Source organism: Giraffa tippelskirchi, chromosome 6 (assembly GCF_054371585.1).
Source record: "Giraffa tippelskirchi isolate mGirTip1 chromosome 6, T2T-mGirTip1v1.2.pri, whole genome shotgun sequence".
Taxonomy (NCBI): domain Eukaryota; kingdom Metazoa; phylum Chordata; class Mammalia; order Artiodactyla; family Giraffidae; genus Giraffa; species Giraffa tippelskirchi.
This window is the reverse complement of record NC_137280.1, coordinates 122,474,771-122,486,550: the sequence shown is the minus strand read 5'-3', so window position 1 is coordinate 122,486,550 and position 11,780 is coordinate 122,474,771. Positions and strand designations below refer to the sequence as shown.

The 11,780-nt window shown below is 37.0% G+C and overlaps 2 protein-coding genes across 9 annotated transcripts in view; one reads left to right on the top strand and one right to left on the bottom strand.

Moving 5' to 3' along the window:
• Positions 1-11,780, top strand: part of KLHL3 (kelch like family member 3) — a 289,234-nt gene that overhangs the window by 20,181 nt on the left and 257,273 nt on the right. For 3 of the 8 annotated variants that reach the window (XM_081500695.1, XM_081500692.1, XM_081500696.1), the window contains exons 2-3: positions 5,086-5,293; positions 5,937-6,036. In XM_081500695.1, coding sequence (XP_081356821.1) covers positions 5,215-5,293; positions 5,937-6,036 — 179 coding nt within the window. In that variant the 5' untranslated portion in view covers positions 5,086-5,214. Of the gene's footprint in view, positions 1-2,378; positions 2,983-3,809; positions 3,983-5,085; positions 5,294-5,936; positions 6,037-11,780 lie in introns of those variants that run through there. The other 5 variants (XM_081500714.1, XM_081500701.1, XM_081500697.1 and 2 more) reach the window with 4 other exon arrangements.
• Positions 964-11,780, bottom strand: part of LOC145510179 (palladin-like) — a 38,691-nt gene continuing 27,874 nt past the window's right edge. Inside the window, exons 2-8 of the mRNA XM_081500744.1 lie at positions 8,049-8,121; positions 7,532-7,649; positions 6,795-6,857; positions 5,076-5,217; positions 3,807-3,830; positions 2,876-2,995; positions 964-2,775 (exon numbers count right to left, since the gene is read on the bottom strand). Of these exons, the coding sequence (XP_081356870.1) occupies positions 2,531-2,775; positions 2,876-2,995; positions 3,807-3,830; positions 5,076-5,217; positions 6,795-6,857; positions 7,532-7,649; positions 8,049-8,056 (720 nt within the window). The 5' untranslated portion in view covers positions 8,057-8,121 and the 3' untranslated portion in view covers positions 964-2,530. The remainder of the gene's footprint in view (positions 2,776-2,875; positions 2,996-3,806; positions 3,831-5,075; positions 5,218-6,794; positions 6,858-7,531; positions 7,650-8,048; positions 8,122-11,780) is intronic.

Sequence of the window (11,780 nt, the reverse complement as noted above, 5' to 3'; positions counted from 1 at the left end):
GCAAGTGACAGTAAAAATAACAAGAATAACAGACACATATAACCTTTAGTTTGAGCAAGACCCTATTCTAGGCACTTTAAATGTGATTTATGTGACTGATATTTGGTTCTTCCCAAGAACAGAGTTTGATTGAGATATGCCCTACCAGCCAAGTGTGGTAGATGCCCAGGACAAACTTAAATCCCCAGTTTTGCCAAGGGCAGATTCTAAATGTTCTGTAGTTGAGGAAGAATTTTAGTTTTTATTTATTCTTTATCATTTACACTTTTCCCTTGACCTTTGTAAGAAAACTTTCATTATAGTGTGGTAGCTCCATGGTACATTGAGGCTAAGGTTCTTGCTGCAATTAGGGGATCAAGAGATGGTTTTGGAAAGGTAGATAAGATCTTTTATAACACCATTCTCAAAAGTTAAGGGTCTATATTGAATAATTTACCATGAATCTGTTTTTCTGCCTTTTAATATTTGGTGTGCTTTTTTAAATGGTGTTTTATGTTTTATCACAAATATGGCTGTTTGAATGATTTGGTGCTTATTTGAGAGAAATGATCCTAAAACTGAAAGAATTAAGATGTCTAGTGGGTGAACCATATTCCAGCCTACCCGCTAAAGACAACTTTCCCATTTCTGTCTCTAAATTATCAGTAAGGGCCTCTAGCAAATCATTCTAATACCTCACAAGATGTATGTTACTTCCTACTGTTGCAGTGTTTCCTACTGAAATATTTCCTGCTACATGTCCAGGAAATTCCTTCTTGCCTCATCATCAGTCGGTAGCTATTTAACTGTCACTCATTCATCTCTTGTTTTTTAAAATGTGAAGTATATATGTGATTGTAAAAATGGTGCTTTGAACTTCTGACCTTCTTCAGAGGTCAGATGTGTGTGATGAGGCTAATTTCTATCCTTCTCAGCTATATCAACTGAGAAGGAAAATGTCATATTGAAGATGAAAGGACAAAAGAATGAAGAATGTTTTATTCATTTTCAGCTTATGCATTAATCACTGTGATTTTTGAAGTTCTGCATAGACATATAGCAAAAAGGAATCGCTTTGGAGCAGTAGACTCAATCTTATTCTTCTCAAGAAATAATGATGTATACTCCACTGGATTTGGAGTCAGACAGTACAAATGATAGTATTAATTTGGTTAATGCTCTGTAGCTTTCTAGACACATTAACCTTTTTATTATCTATTTCGGAGACCTGAGTGTAAGTACGCACTCTACTGCCTATCTCTGAACTTTAATAATTAAGTGAAAAACAAAGATAGTATCTATTTTACTAAATCAGTGTTGCAGAGACACGAATGAAACAAGAAATCTTACAGTGGACTATTTTGTGGTATAATGTATCTCTTCAACTAGGTTAAGTTTTTTTCTGAGGAAGGAACTCTTTATCACTTATTTGTCTTGTCTAGGAGAGTATAGCTCTTGGTAGACATTCAGTAAAACCCTGCTAACATTCATGGAACTTTTACCAGATAATTGTCCCCACAAAAGATTTTATTAATGAAAAAGAGAGCAGTTTTATATGAAAGATACTAATAATAAATTCAAAGCCTTTTTAAGTCCTAAAGGCTCACTGATAAACACAGGTACTTATGGAGAAAAACTGTGGATGTGAGTATTGGCCATTTTCCCAAGGCACAGAAACTGACAAACACAGTGTGCTTAATAAATGTTTGTTGAATAAATTGCAGTCTTATTTATTTTTCCACACACCCATTCTTCCTTGATCCTGTGAGGAATCTATTTATAGGGGTAGCTACTGCCCAGATGACTAGTGATCCCATTAAGCTAAGGGGATTCCAGGAGACCAACTGAGAATTCACAGTTATAGGCTGTTGGTGGAGATAACACTGACCTTGGTAAAAAGACAATGCAGTGAAGTAATAGTTCCTATTTATTGAATTCTTACTATATATTTCACACATTGTTCCAGGTCTGTTAGTCTCCAATGACTTTTAAGTATCTGTTTTTAGGTTTTTAAAAAATCAGTATTTTGGTTTGAGGTTTGTGTTTGGGGGCTGGAGATGGTGGTGGATTGTGTTGTTTTAAACGTACCGCCTGCTTGGCAAATTCACGTACTGATATAGCTTTCCATTTATACTTTTGTCCTTTATATGCAAGGACAATTGTGTCTGTATTCTAAGACTAACCATGTAGAAATCTGTATCACAAAATGTTTTACCTATTTGTATTGAGATAGGACATTGAATTCTAATTTAGGAAAAGACTCCATTCTTCAGAAACTTTTGCCATTTCGTGTTGTGTTTTTTTTTTTTCTCCCAATAAGTCTCTGTAGCAAACCCTTAAATATGTATGTAAGACTTATTATTTCTTACTATTTCTAAAACTTACATGACTTACTGCTTCAGCTTGGGTGAAATGCATGATGGAGAAATGACAGAGGTAAAGTGATTCATCCATGCAAGCTTGCTGAGGGCAGGAGCTTTGCCATGTTCACTGTTCTTTATATAGAGCCAAGAACATTTGTTGGATGTGTGAATGTTAAGTCTGTCTGCCCTTACCGTTGTGGTTGTAGCTCAGAGGAATTTTCATTGATGGTCCAGAACTCATCTTTTGGAACCTGGATCTCATGTTCATTGTGACTGGCTGTTTCAGGAATAGTTGGCATAAGGTTTATTGGAGTATTGTCTGGATTTTTATCCTTTGTGTGGCTGTCACTGCTCCAGGGAAAGGAGACCAGTTTTGGAGGAAATTTTCTTGTGGGTGACTTTGGAGAACCCTCTGATTTCTCCACTTTTCCTTCTGAAAAATAGAATTAGTCACCAGTTCAGATAGAAACAGAGAGAATCTTCCTCTTGGCTCAGGGCTGAATTTAAGCAGGGTGATCCTGAGGAGTAATTACCTGGAGAAACAAAGAGTCTTGCTGTGGAGACTGCAGTCCCAGCCTCATTTTCTGCAATGCACTTGAAGTCTCCAGAATCTTCAGGAAATGCTTCTGTGATAATTAAGGTGCACACTTCCTCTGGAAAGGGGAGAGATTGAACTTGAGGAGAGTATTTAGGTGCCCCAAATTAACAAACAGTGTGGGCAGATATCAGGGAGAGTATTGGGAATAAATAGTGTATTCCTGAGGTTAAAAAAATAATCCCTCTGATTAGATTTTTGTCTTTGAGTGGGCTCATGAAGATAAATCTTCAAAATGCAGCCTAAAGTAACCCCAGTGTGGTCCCTAACACCTACTTCTTAGACACATCTGTTTTCTCTACTAGACTATCAGCTTCTTAAAAGCAGGGATTACACTTTACCTCTTGAATTCTAGATTTCTGTAGCTTTAGTGCTTAGCATAAAGGTCCTATAAGGATGATTTTCTGAACTGACCTAAACGTTATTATTGCCGTGGTAATTAGACTTGATGGTAGGATAGTGATGGCCACTGTGGTGGCCATCATGTATACTTCTTGGACAGCCAACAGTTTGGATGTTTGATGTCAGGACCCCTTCTTTCTGCCCTGTGTGTTGCTCACGAGGCACACATGGAATAAGAGGAAGTCAAATGGAATTAGAGGAAGAATTCACGCCCTGTGAGGTCAGGGATTCCTCAGTGCCACAAACAGAACCTGGCCATTGCCTGTATCTAGTAAATGTTGAATGAATGAATAAATGAGCAAATATATTGATAAATCCTAGTTTTCTTGCTTCTTCCATTGTAGAAGAGTTGGCATAAGGTAACCTCAAAACTGTTCCTGAAGGCAAAAGTAGTTTAGGAGACAAAGTCTTCTGATGCTTATTTGGTTTAATTATTTATTATCAAGATGTTGAAAAATTGTTCTTACCAGGAATGGATGATAAACAAGCTTCTGAAAGATAAAACAAGAGAATAGAGAATTTAAATGATGGCAGTTTAGTTGAGAGAAGGTGCCATGTGTATGCAAGAAATAACTTGAAGCAAGTACGACATTGACTGAAATCTAGCATCACAGACTGTAAATTCTGTAGAAACTCAGAAAAGGTATGGAATGAATACTTGGCAGGGTGCTAGAGCTAGAAAAACCGTATTTCAGTCCTGTTCTACAACTAGCTTGCTCTGTGACTTTGTGAAAATTACTTCTCTGGGCCTTAGTTATTCACCTCTAATGTGAAGTAGGAACAGCTATATCTCTTCTCTGAACGTAAACTGTTGCTGAAACACTAATCCTGAGGTGGCCTTTTTCTCCCAAGAAAATCCTTTTCTTTTACTCTCTCTAATTAAAGTTGAATATTATAAAAATACTGTAGTATTACTGTAGAAAAATACACAAAAGATTAATAATAGTTTTCTCTGGGTGGTAAGAATGTAACTTTACGTTTTTTCTATATTTATTGTAATAAATTTTATTGCTTTCAAAAAATGCAATAAATGTGACTTTTAAAAGAAGTACCGTGTGGCATAATAGAGGTGTTTCTTCCTAAATGTGATGTGCAAATTTCAGTTGTTTTGAATTAATATTTAAGTGAGTATATTTTCTTCACTTAGTACAAGAAATATCTTGGGCTTGAACCTTGACTATAGCACTTATTAGCCTTGTGACCTTCGGCAAGGTGTTTAGAATTTCTAATTTCAGTTTTCTTGCTTATAAAATGGAGATGATAACACATACCTCAAAATACTGATGTGAGGATTAAATGAGAAATTGTTTATAAACTCAGTGTTTAGCATGTCAGACATGACTGAAGTGACTTAGCATGCACGCACAGGAAACTTAGACAGTAAAGTTTTAGAAAGCTATGCATCAGTTTTCATTTGTGTTACTCTTTAAAAAGTATGTTTATTCTCACACTTATTTTCTTGTTTATATGCCAAGAACTCATTGGGAAGATAATTAAGGTTAATCTGTGAAAACAGACTAGTCTTTTTATAGCTATTAAAACTATTATTTCATCAGAACAAAGCAGCTGTCTTTTCTTTTTTGGTTGTTTATGTTGAGGAATTATTTGTATTTAAGTAATTGTTTAGCAGTAGCAATCTCTGAACCTGTAACAAATCAGTTATTAAACATTAAAACATGAATTAGGTTTCCAGGCAAATTGGAGTAAAAAGTAAATTATAAAGCTTATCACTGTACTTTTTCTCAGAATTCGGAAGTCATCTGAGTCGGCTATCTGCTGTTTCTCTCTGTACCAGTGAACTTGAACTGCTGCTGTGGCCTGGACTCGGCATTCAAACACGACAAACTGACCTCTGGTTGTAGAGATATCTTGAAGATGCTGAAGAACAAGCACAGAATTCAGAGAATTGAAGAAACTGTTTCACCATATACAGTGATTTGGGGTGTCAGTTGCAGTAAGTGTGCATGCTTTTCATCATAATTATTGACAACTGATTATACCTTAATCAAAATAAGGAGCTTGCCAGACATCTTTTGTGCTTTATAGTCAGCTGTAAGTTTTTATCTCAATTTCATGGAGTTATGTTTAGTGGGAAAGCTTTTATTCTTTTTCCCAAGAACCGCTTTTCAAAATAGAAAACCGATTAGTTGAGAAGTCTTCACTTTTTTGTGTTATTTTTTTATTGAGTGCCTATGAAGTCGCAGATTTAATCTTTATTACTGATTGAGCAGCACGGGAAGTATTGTAATTTGTTAATGATTCTGAATCATGACTTAGAGGAATTGGTCCCAAATCACAACTTTTCCATTAGGGGGTTGAAGCTCATCATAGGAACTTGGAAGGCTCTTAACCTTTGTGGAACTCCTGTTCTTTGTCTGTGAAATAGGGCTAGCAAAATGCTCAGCATACTTGAGGTTTTGAGGCTCATTTCAGAGACATAATCTGAAAACTTTCTTTAAAGAATGAAGAGTTATATTGATATATAAAAAGTGTTTATTAACAACAGCTAGTACAGTCTCACAGTTCATACATGAACAAGTGACATTTGTGGTAAGTTTGCCCCTTAAGTCCTAATCTCCCTCTTCTCCTATTCTCAGCTCCAGGGTCCTCTGGAATCGAGAATCACATTTCAGATTATAACTTGGCCCTCAGACCAAAGGGAGAGGACCTGAGGTCCTTCTGCCTGGTGAGACCTAGGTAAGACATAATGATCACCAGCCCAGCCCTTGAGCCTGATGTCCAGGGCTGCATATTATAAGGAAGGAATGCAGCAGGAGAGAAGACTTGTGCCTGATAGCATTTGCTGAAAGTAGGCTTCCAGAATTGATAGTAGTGCTCCTTACTCATAATGACATTGTTTCCTGTGTCTCCCATCCTGTATCTGGGTAAATTCCAGCTGTACTTCTCATACCTTAGGCCAGCAGTGGCACTAGTTCCAGTTCTGTTAGGTTTAAAAACTGTGAGACAGAGAGCCTGCAGAAGATAGCAACCTTAGCTTGGTTTGACCTAGCTGATTGAATCCTGCTGTTTCCAGTGAGTGATAGAGGAGGCATCTAAATACTGATCTCTGACTGTGACCCAAGCCAGAAATAGATATAGCTTTGCTTGTTGACTTCTTCAGAAGGGCATCTTGTGGCTAGTTAAGAGAATGTGATGAATTGAACCTTGAGGTCAGGCAGAGCATCGTCTGCTTGGAGAGAACCATCTAAGAATTGCCTTCCAGATCTGGAGGATTGACACAGAGCAAAAGTCTAAAGAGCATAGGATGAACCATGAGTTGCCCTGTGACACTGAACAATAATTTCATGCTTTCTGGGACTCAGTTTTCTCATATATAAAGAATTGTAATCCCTGAGGTCCTCTCTAGTTTTCTCTTTTCTTCTTCTTACACCTTTGATAAACCCTACAATTTTTCTATAAAATCTGAACTCCATCATGCACTGTGCATAGATTACCTTGGTAAACACAGGGGCAACAACACAAGTGGATCCCAACAGGCTGCTGCAGGGACTCTGCATCTGGTTAAGAAACAGAAGAGACACTGTCATCCATATTGTCAAGGCTCTGAAATCTTAGTTGAATGGTGGCCATGGGCTAGCTGTTACCACCCACACTATAAATTTACTTTATGAAAGGGATGATATTCCTAAATTAAATGTCAGTTTGAATGTCTGCTCCAATGCCACCCCTTTTTCCTCCCTCCTCCAGCATTCCGTTAGTTGAGATGGTGAAATACAACACTAGGTGATTATATTTGAGAAATGAGTATTGGTGATTATTTAGAGACTGTACATTAAAGGTTTAAATAACTTCTAAATTTTACTGACTAGATTTTTTTCCTTCTTCCTTACAGTTGTTCTTGTATCTTTTAGGTTTTTGAAAAGCATCCCCCTCTCCTTTTTTAATTACAAGGGAATTCATTCCTTGGATAGTTGGAATATTCTATTATGGGACTGAGCTCCTAGAAACCAACTGTCCCTTACGGTCTGGCACACAGACAAATGGCCAACCCTCAGAACTACCATGGAGTTATTTCTGAGACCCATAGATTTCTTTCTTGTTCCTTCTGAGGTCATACAGCTGGAAGTGTTTCCTGTGTATACTTTTCAAGAAAGTTGCATTGATTCCTTCCTCTCTGGGCCTGTGTCTCCATTACTGAAACCCCTCAGAAAGCTTTTAAAGTTGAACCTACCCTCTGGGGGTCAATACACAGTGGTTGAACTAAGGTAGAATAACTTGATCTGATGTTAGAGGTTTCATTAACAGGGGAATTGATGGTCAGAGACACTCTAGTGGTTTTCTTCTTTATCCTGTGGGGGAAACAAAACCAAACACAATCTAGTTAAAGAAAGATTAGAAGTGGCTTTGATACAAATGCCTCACTGAATACACGAGTATATACTGAATATATGACATTTTTACCTTTAATTCTTATATTTCTTTTGGTTTGCATAATAATTCAAGTGTTTTCTCTTTGAGAAAGTATTAGTAGATTATGGCTCCTAGTTGTTTTGGTTTAGATTTCCTTTGTCTTAGTCCCATAATCAGTGGGCTCTTACTGAACACTTAAATTGCAAAAGAAAAAACTTCCAAAACAAATAATCAGATTGCACTTTGGAAAGTTGATAAACTGATTGGTATATTTTTTTAAAAGTAGATTTCCCCCTATAGTCATACATGACAAGTGCACATTCACATTTTGTACTTACTCTGACATTTCTGTCACATATGCCAAGCATAATCCCAGAGAAAAAACGTTTTCTTTCTTCTATGGGTACTTACCTATAAGAAAGGGAAAAAAGAAATTCTATCTAAATCTGGTGGGAATTTAATGAAATGTAGTTCAAGTATATTATATTCATACTAGGACCAGCAAATTAATTACAGATAGCAGATCAATCCAAAACATCTGAATTCTTGACTAAGGATGGAACTATTTTAATATTTGCGGTGTAAAAATTCCAGATGTTTACCTTTGTGAAGTTATGATGCTTGTACCCAGAAGAACTGCTGACTTATTTCCCAAAAATGTAATTTCAGAGGGCATATATTAGTGTCTCTGAATTTGCATTTTGGTTTGAAGTCCTCAGCATATTCGTTATGATAAGAAATCCATTGAACCTAATTAAACTTAAAAGCTTTCGCACAGCAAAGAAAATGGTTGATGAAACAAAAAGACAACCTACCAAATGGGAGAAAATGTTTGCAAATGATATGACTGATGAGGGGTTAATATTCAAAATATATAAGAAGCTCATACAGCTCATTAATAAAACAACTCGATTAAAAAATTAGCAGAAGACTTGAATAGATATTTTTCCAAAGAGGAAACAGATGACCAACAAGCACATGAAAAGATGCTCAATGTTGCTAATCATCAGGGCAATGCAAATCAAAACCACAATGAGATATCATTTCATACCTGTCAGGATGGCTATCATCAGAGAACCCAAATAACAAATGTTGGCAAGGATGTGAATAAAAGGGAATCTTTATACCTTGTTGGCAGGGTATACTATGGAAAATAGTATGGAGATTCCTCAAAAAACTAAAAATAGAACTACCATATGACTCAGGAATATCCACTGCTGGATATGTATTTGGAAAAAACAAAAACACTAATTTGAAAAGATAACATGCACCCCAGTGTTCACAGCAGCATTATTTACAGTTGCCAAGATATGTAAGCAATCAAAGTGTCCATCAGCGGATGAATGGGTAATGATATATATACGGAATACTCAGCCATAAAAAGGAATGAAATTTTGCCATTTGCAACAACATGGATGGACTTGGAGGGTATTGTGCTAAGTGAAATAAGTTCAGACAGAGAAAGACAAATACTGTATGGTACCACTTATATGTGGAGTTTAAAAGCTACAGAAAACTAGTGAATATAACAAAAAGGAAGCAGACTCACAGATATAGAGACAAAACTAGTGATTGCCAATAAGGAGAGGGAAGAGGGGAGGGACAATATAATAATAGGGAGTTAAGAGATACAAACTATTATGTATAAAATAAACTATAAGATATATAGTACAATACAAAGAATGTAGTCAATGTTTACAATAACTATTAATGAAGTATAAGCTTCAAAAATTGTGAGTCACTATACTGTACACCTGTAGTAGTTTAGTCGCTAAGTTGTATCCAGCTCTTGTGACCCCATAGACTGTAGCCTTCTAGGCTCCTCTGTCCATGGGATTCTCCAGGCAAGAATACTGGAGTGGGTTGTCATGTAACTTATATAATATTCTACATCACTTGTAACTCAATTAAAAACAAAACCCTTTGAAACACGTTGCTGTGTTTACTATAAGGAAGGGATGTAAATGATCATATTATCTCTGTGAAGACTTAGTAGAGAAATACATCTCGGTTCTTAGAATCAGGAATAATTGGGCATCTCCTGTGCAACTGGTTTAGTTTTTCCTCATAGATACTGTGGATCTTAATATTGATTATATTTCCCTCTGTATTAGCTACCTGAAAGTCTAATGCTCACTTCCTGAAAGCCAATAATTAAGAAGCAACTAGAGTCAGAATCTTCTAAATCTGTAACCTGATGCTTTTCTTTTTTTCATTTTATCTATGCTGATTATTTACCCACACCAGCATAGATTGCATGACCCCACAAGAACCTTTATTTCTTGACAGAAGAGGTACATTGGAAGATGTAGACTAGCTTGAATAACAAAATATTGTAATTTCCAGAAAGCCATTGATTTATGGAAATGGGGTGAAATTGTAACTATTCCAAAAATCCAGGCGATATAGTCACTTTACACTACAAATCTTTAATGGACATAAAATAGTTCCCACTTAAAAAGTCTTTTGCAGAAGTATTTGATACCATTCTTAGGACTAGATTTATCTAATCTCCTTTTAAAAATCATTATTTATTTAGTTTTGGCCATGCTGAGTCTTTGTTGCTGCGCTGGCTTTTCTCTAGTTGTGGAGAGCAGGGGCTACTCTCTGGTTGAGGAGTGTGGGCTTGTCATTGTGGTAGCTTCTATTTTTGGGCTCTAGAGTGCATGGGCTTCAAAAGTTGTAGCTCAGTAATTGTGGCTCCCAGGCTCTAGAACACAGGCTCAATAGTTGAGGCACACAGGCTTAGTTTCTCTCTGACATGTGGGATCTTCCCAGACCAGGGATTGAACCCATGTCTCCTGCATTGGCAGGCAGATTCTTTACCACTGAACCACCAGTGAAGCCTGTAATCTTCTTCTGATCTCATGATGTAATACTGTAATAGTTGGTATCTTTTTTTCGTCTTAAAACCCCCTTTATCATCTTAAAGTTTTATAATCATTTTAGAGTTAATTTACTTAAAAATTTTGGTGATATAAAAGATTTACTCTTTCATGTTTTTTTTTCCTATGGTGGATAATGGCTTCAGAGTGTGCATTTTATTGTTATTTAAAATTTACATATCAGTTCAGTTCACTTCAGTTCAGTCACTCAGTCGTGTCCGACTCTTTGCGACCCCAAGAATCGCAGCACGCCAGGCCTCCCTGTCCATCACCAGCTCCTGGAGTCCACCCAAACCCATGTCCATCGAGTCGGTGATGCCATCCAACCATCTCATCTTCTGCCCTCCCCTTCTCCTCCTGCCCCCAATCCTTCCCAGCATTAGGGTCTTTTCCAATGAGTCAACTCTTCACATGAGGTAGCCAAAGTATTGGAGTTTCAGTCTCAACATCAGTCCTTCCAATGAACACCCAGGACTGATCTCCTTTAGGATGGACTGGTTGGATCTCCTTGCAGTCCAAGGGACTCTCAAAGAGTCTTCTCCAACACCACAGTTCAAAAGCATCAATTCTTCGTGCTCAGCTTTCTTTATAGTCCAACTCTCACATCCATACATGACTACTGGAAAAACCATAGCCTTGACTAGACGGACTTTTGTTGGCAAAGTAACATCTCTGCTTTTAAATATGCTATCTAGGTTGGTCATAACTTTCCTTCCAAGGAGTAAGCGTCTTTTAATTTCATGGCTGCAATCACCATCAGCAGTGATTTTGGAGCCCAGAAAAATAAAGTCTGACACTGTTTCCACTGTTTCCCCATCTATTTCCCATGAAGTGATGGGACCAGATGCCATGATCTTCGTTTTCTGAATGTTGAGCTTTAAGCCAACTTTTTCACTCTCCTCTTTCACTTTCATCAAAAGACTCTTTAGTTCTTCTTCGCTTTCTGCCATAAGGGTGGTGTCATCTGCATATCTGAGGTTATTGATATTTCTCCCGGCAATCTTGATTCCAGCTTGTGTTTCTTCCAGCCCAGCGTTTCTCATGATGTACTCTGCATATAAGTTAAATAAGCAGGGTGACAATATACAGCCTTGATGTACTCCTTTTCCTATTTGGAACCAGTCTGTTGTTCCATGTCTATTCCTTTCTATGTATATAGTACTTTATAATAAATTTGTAAAATTA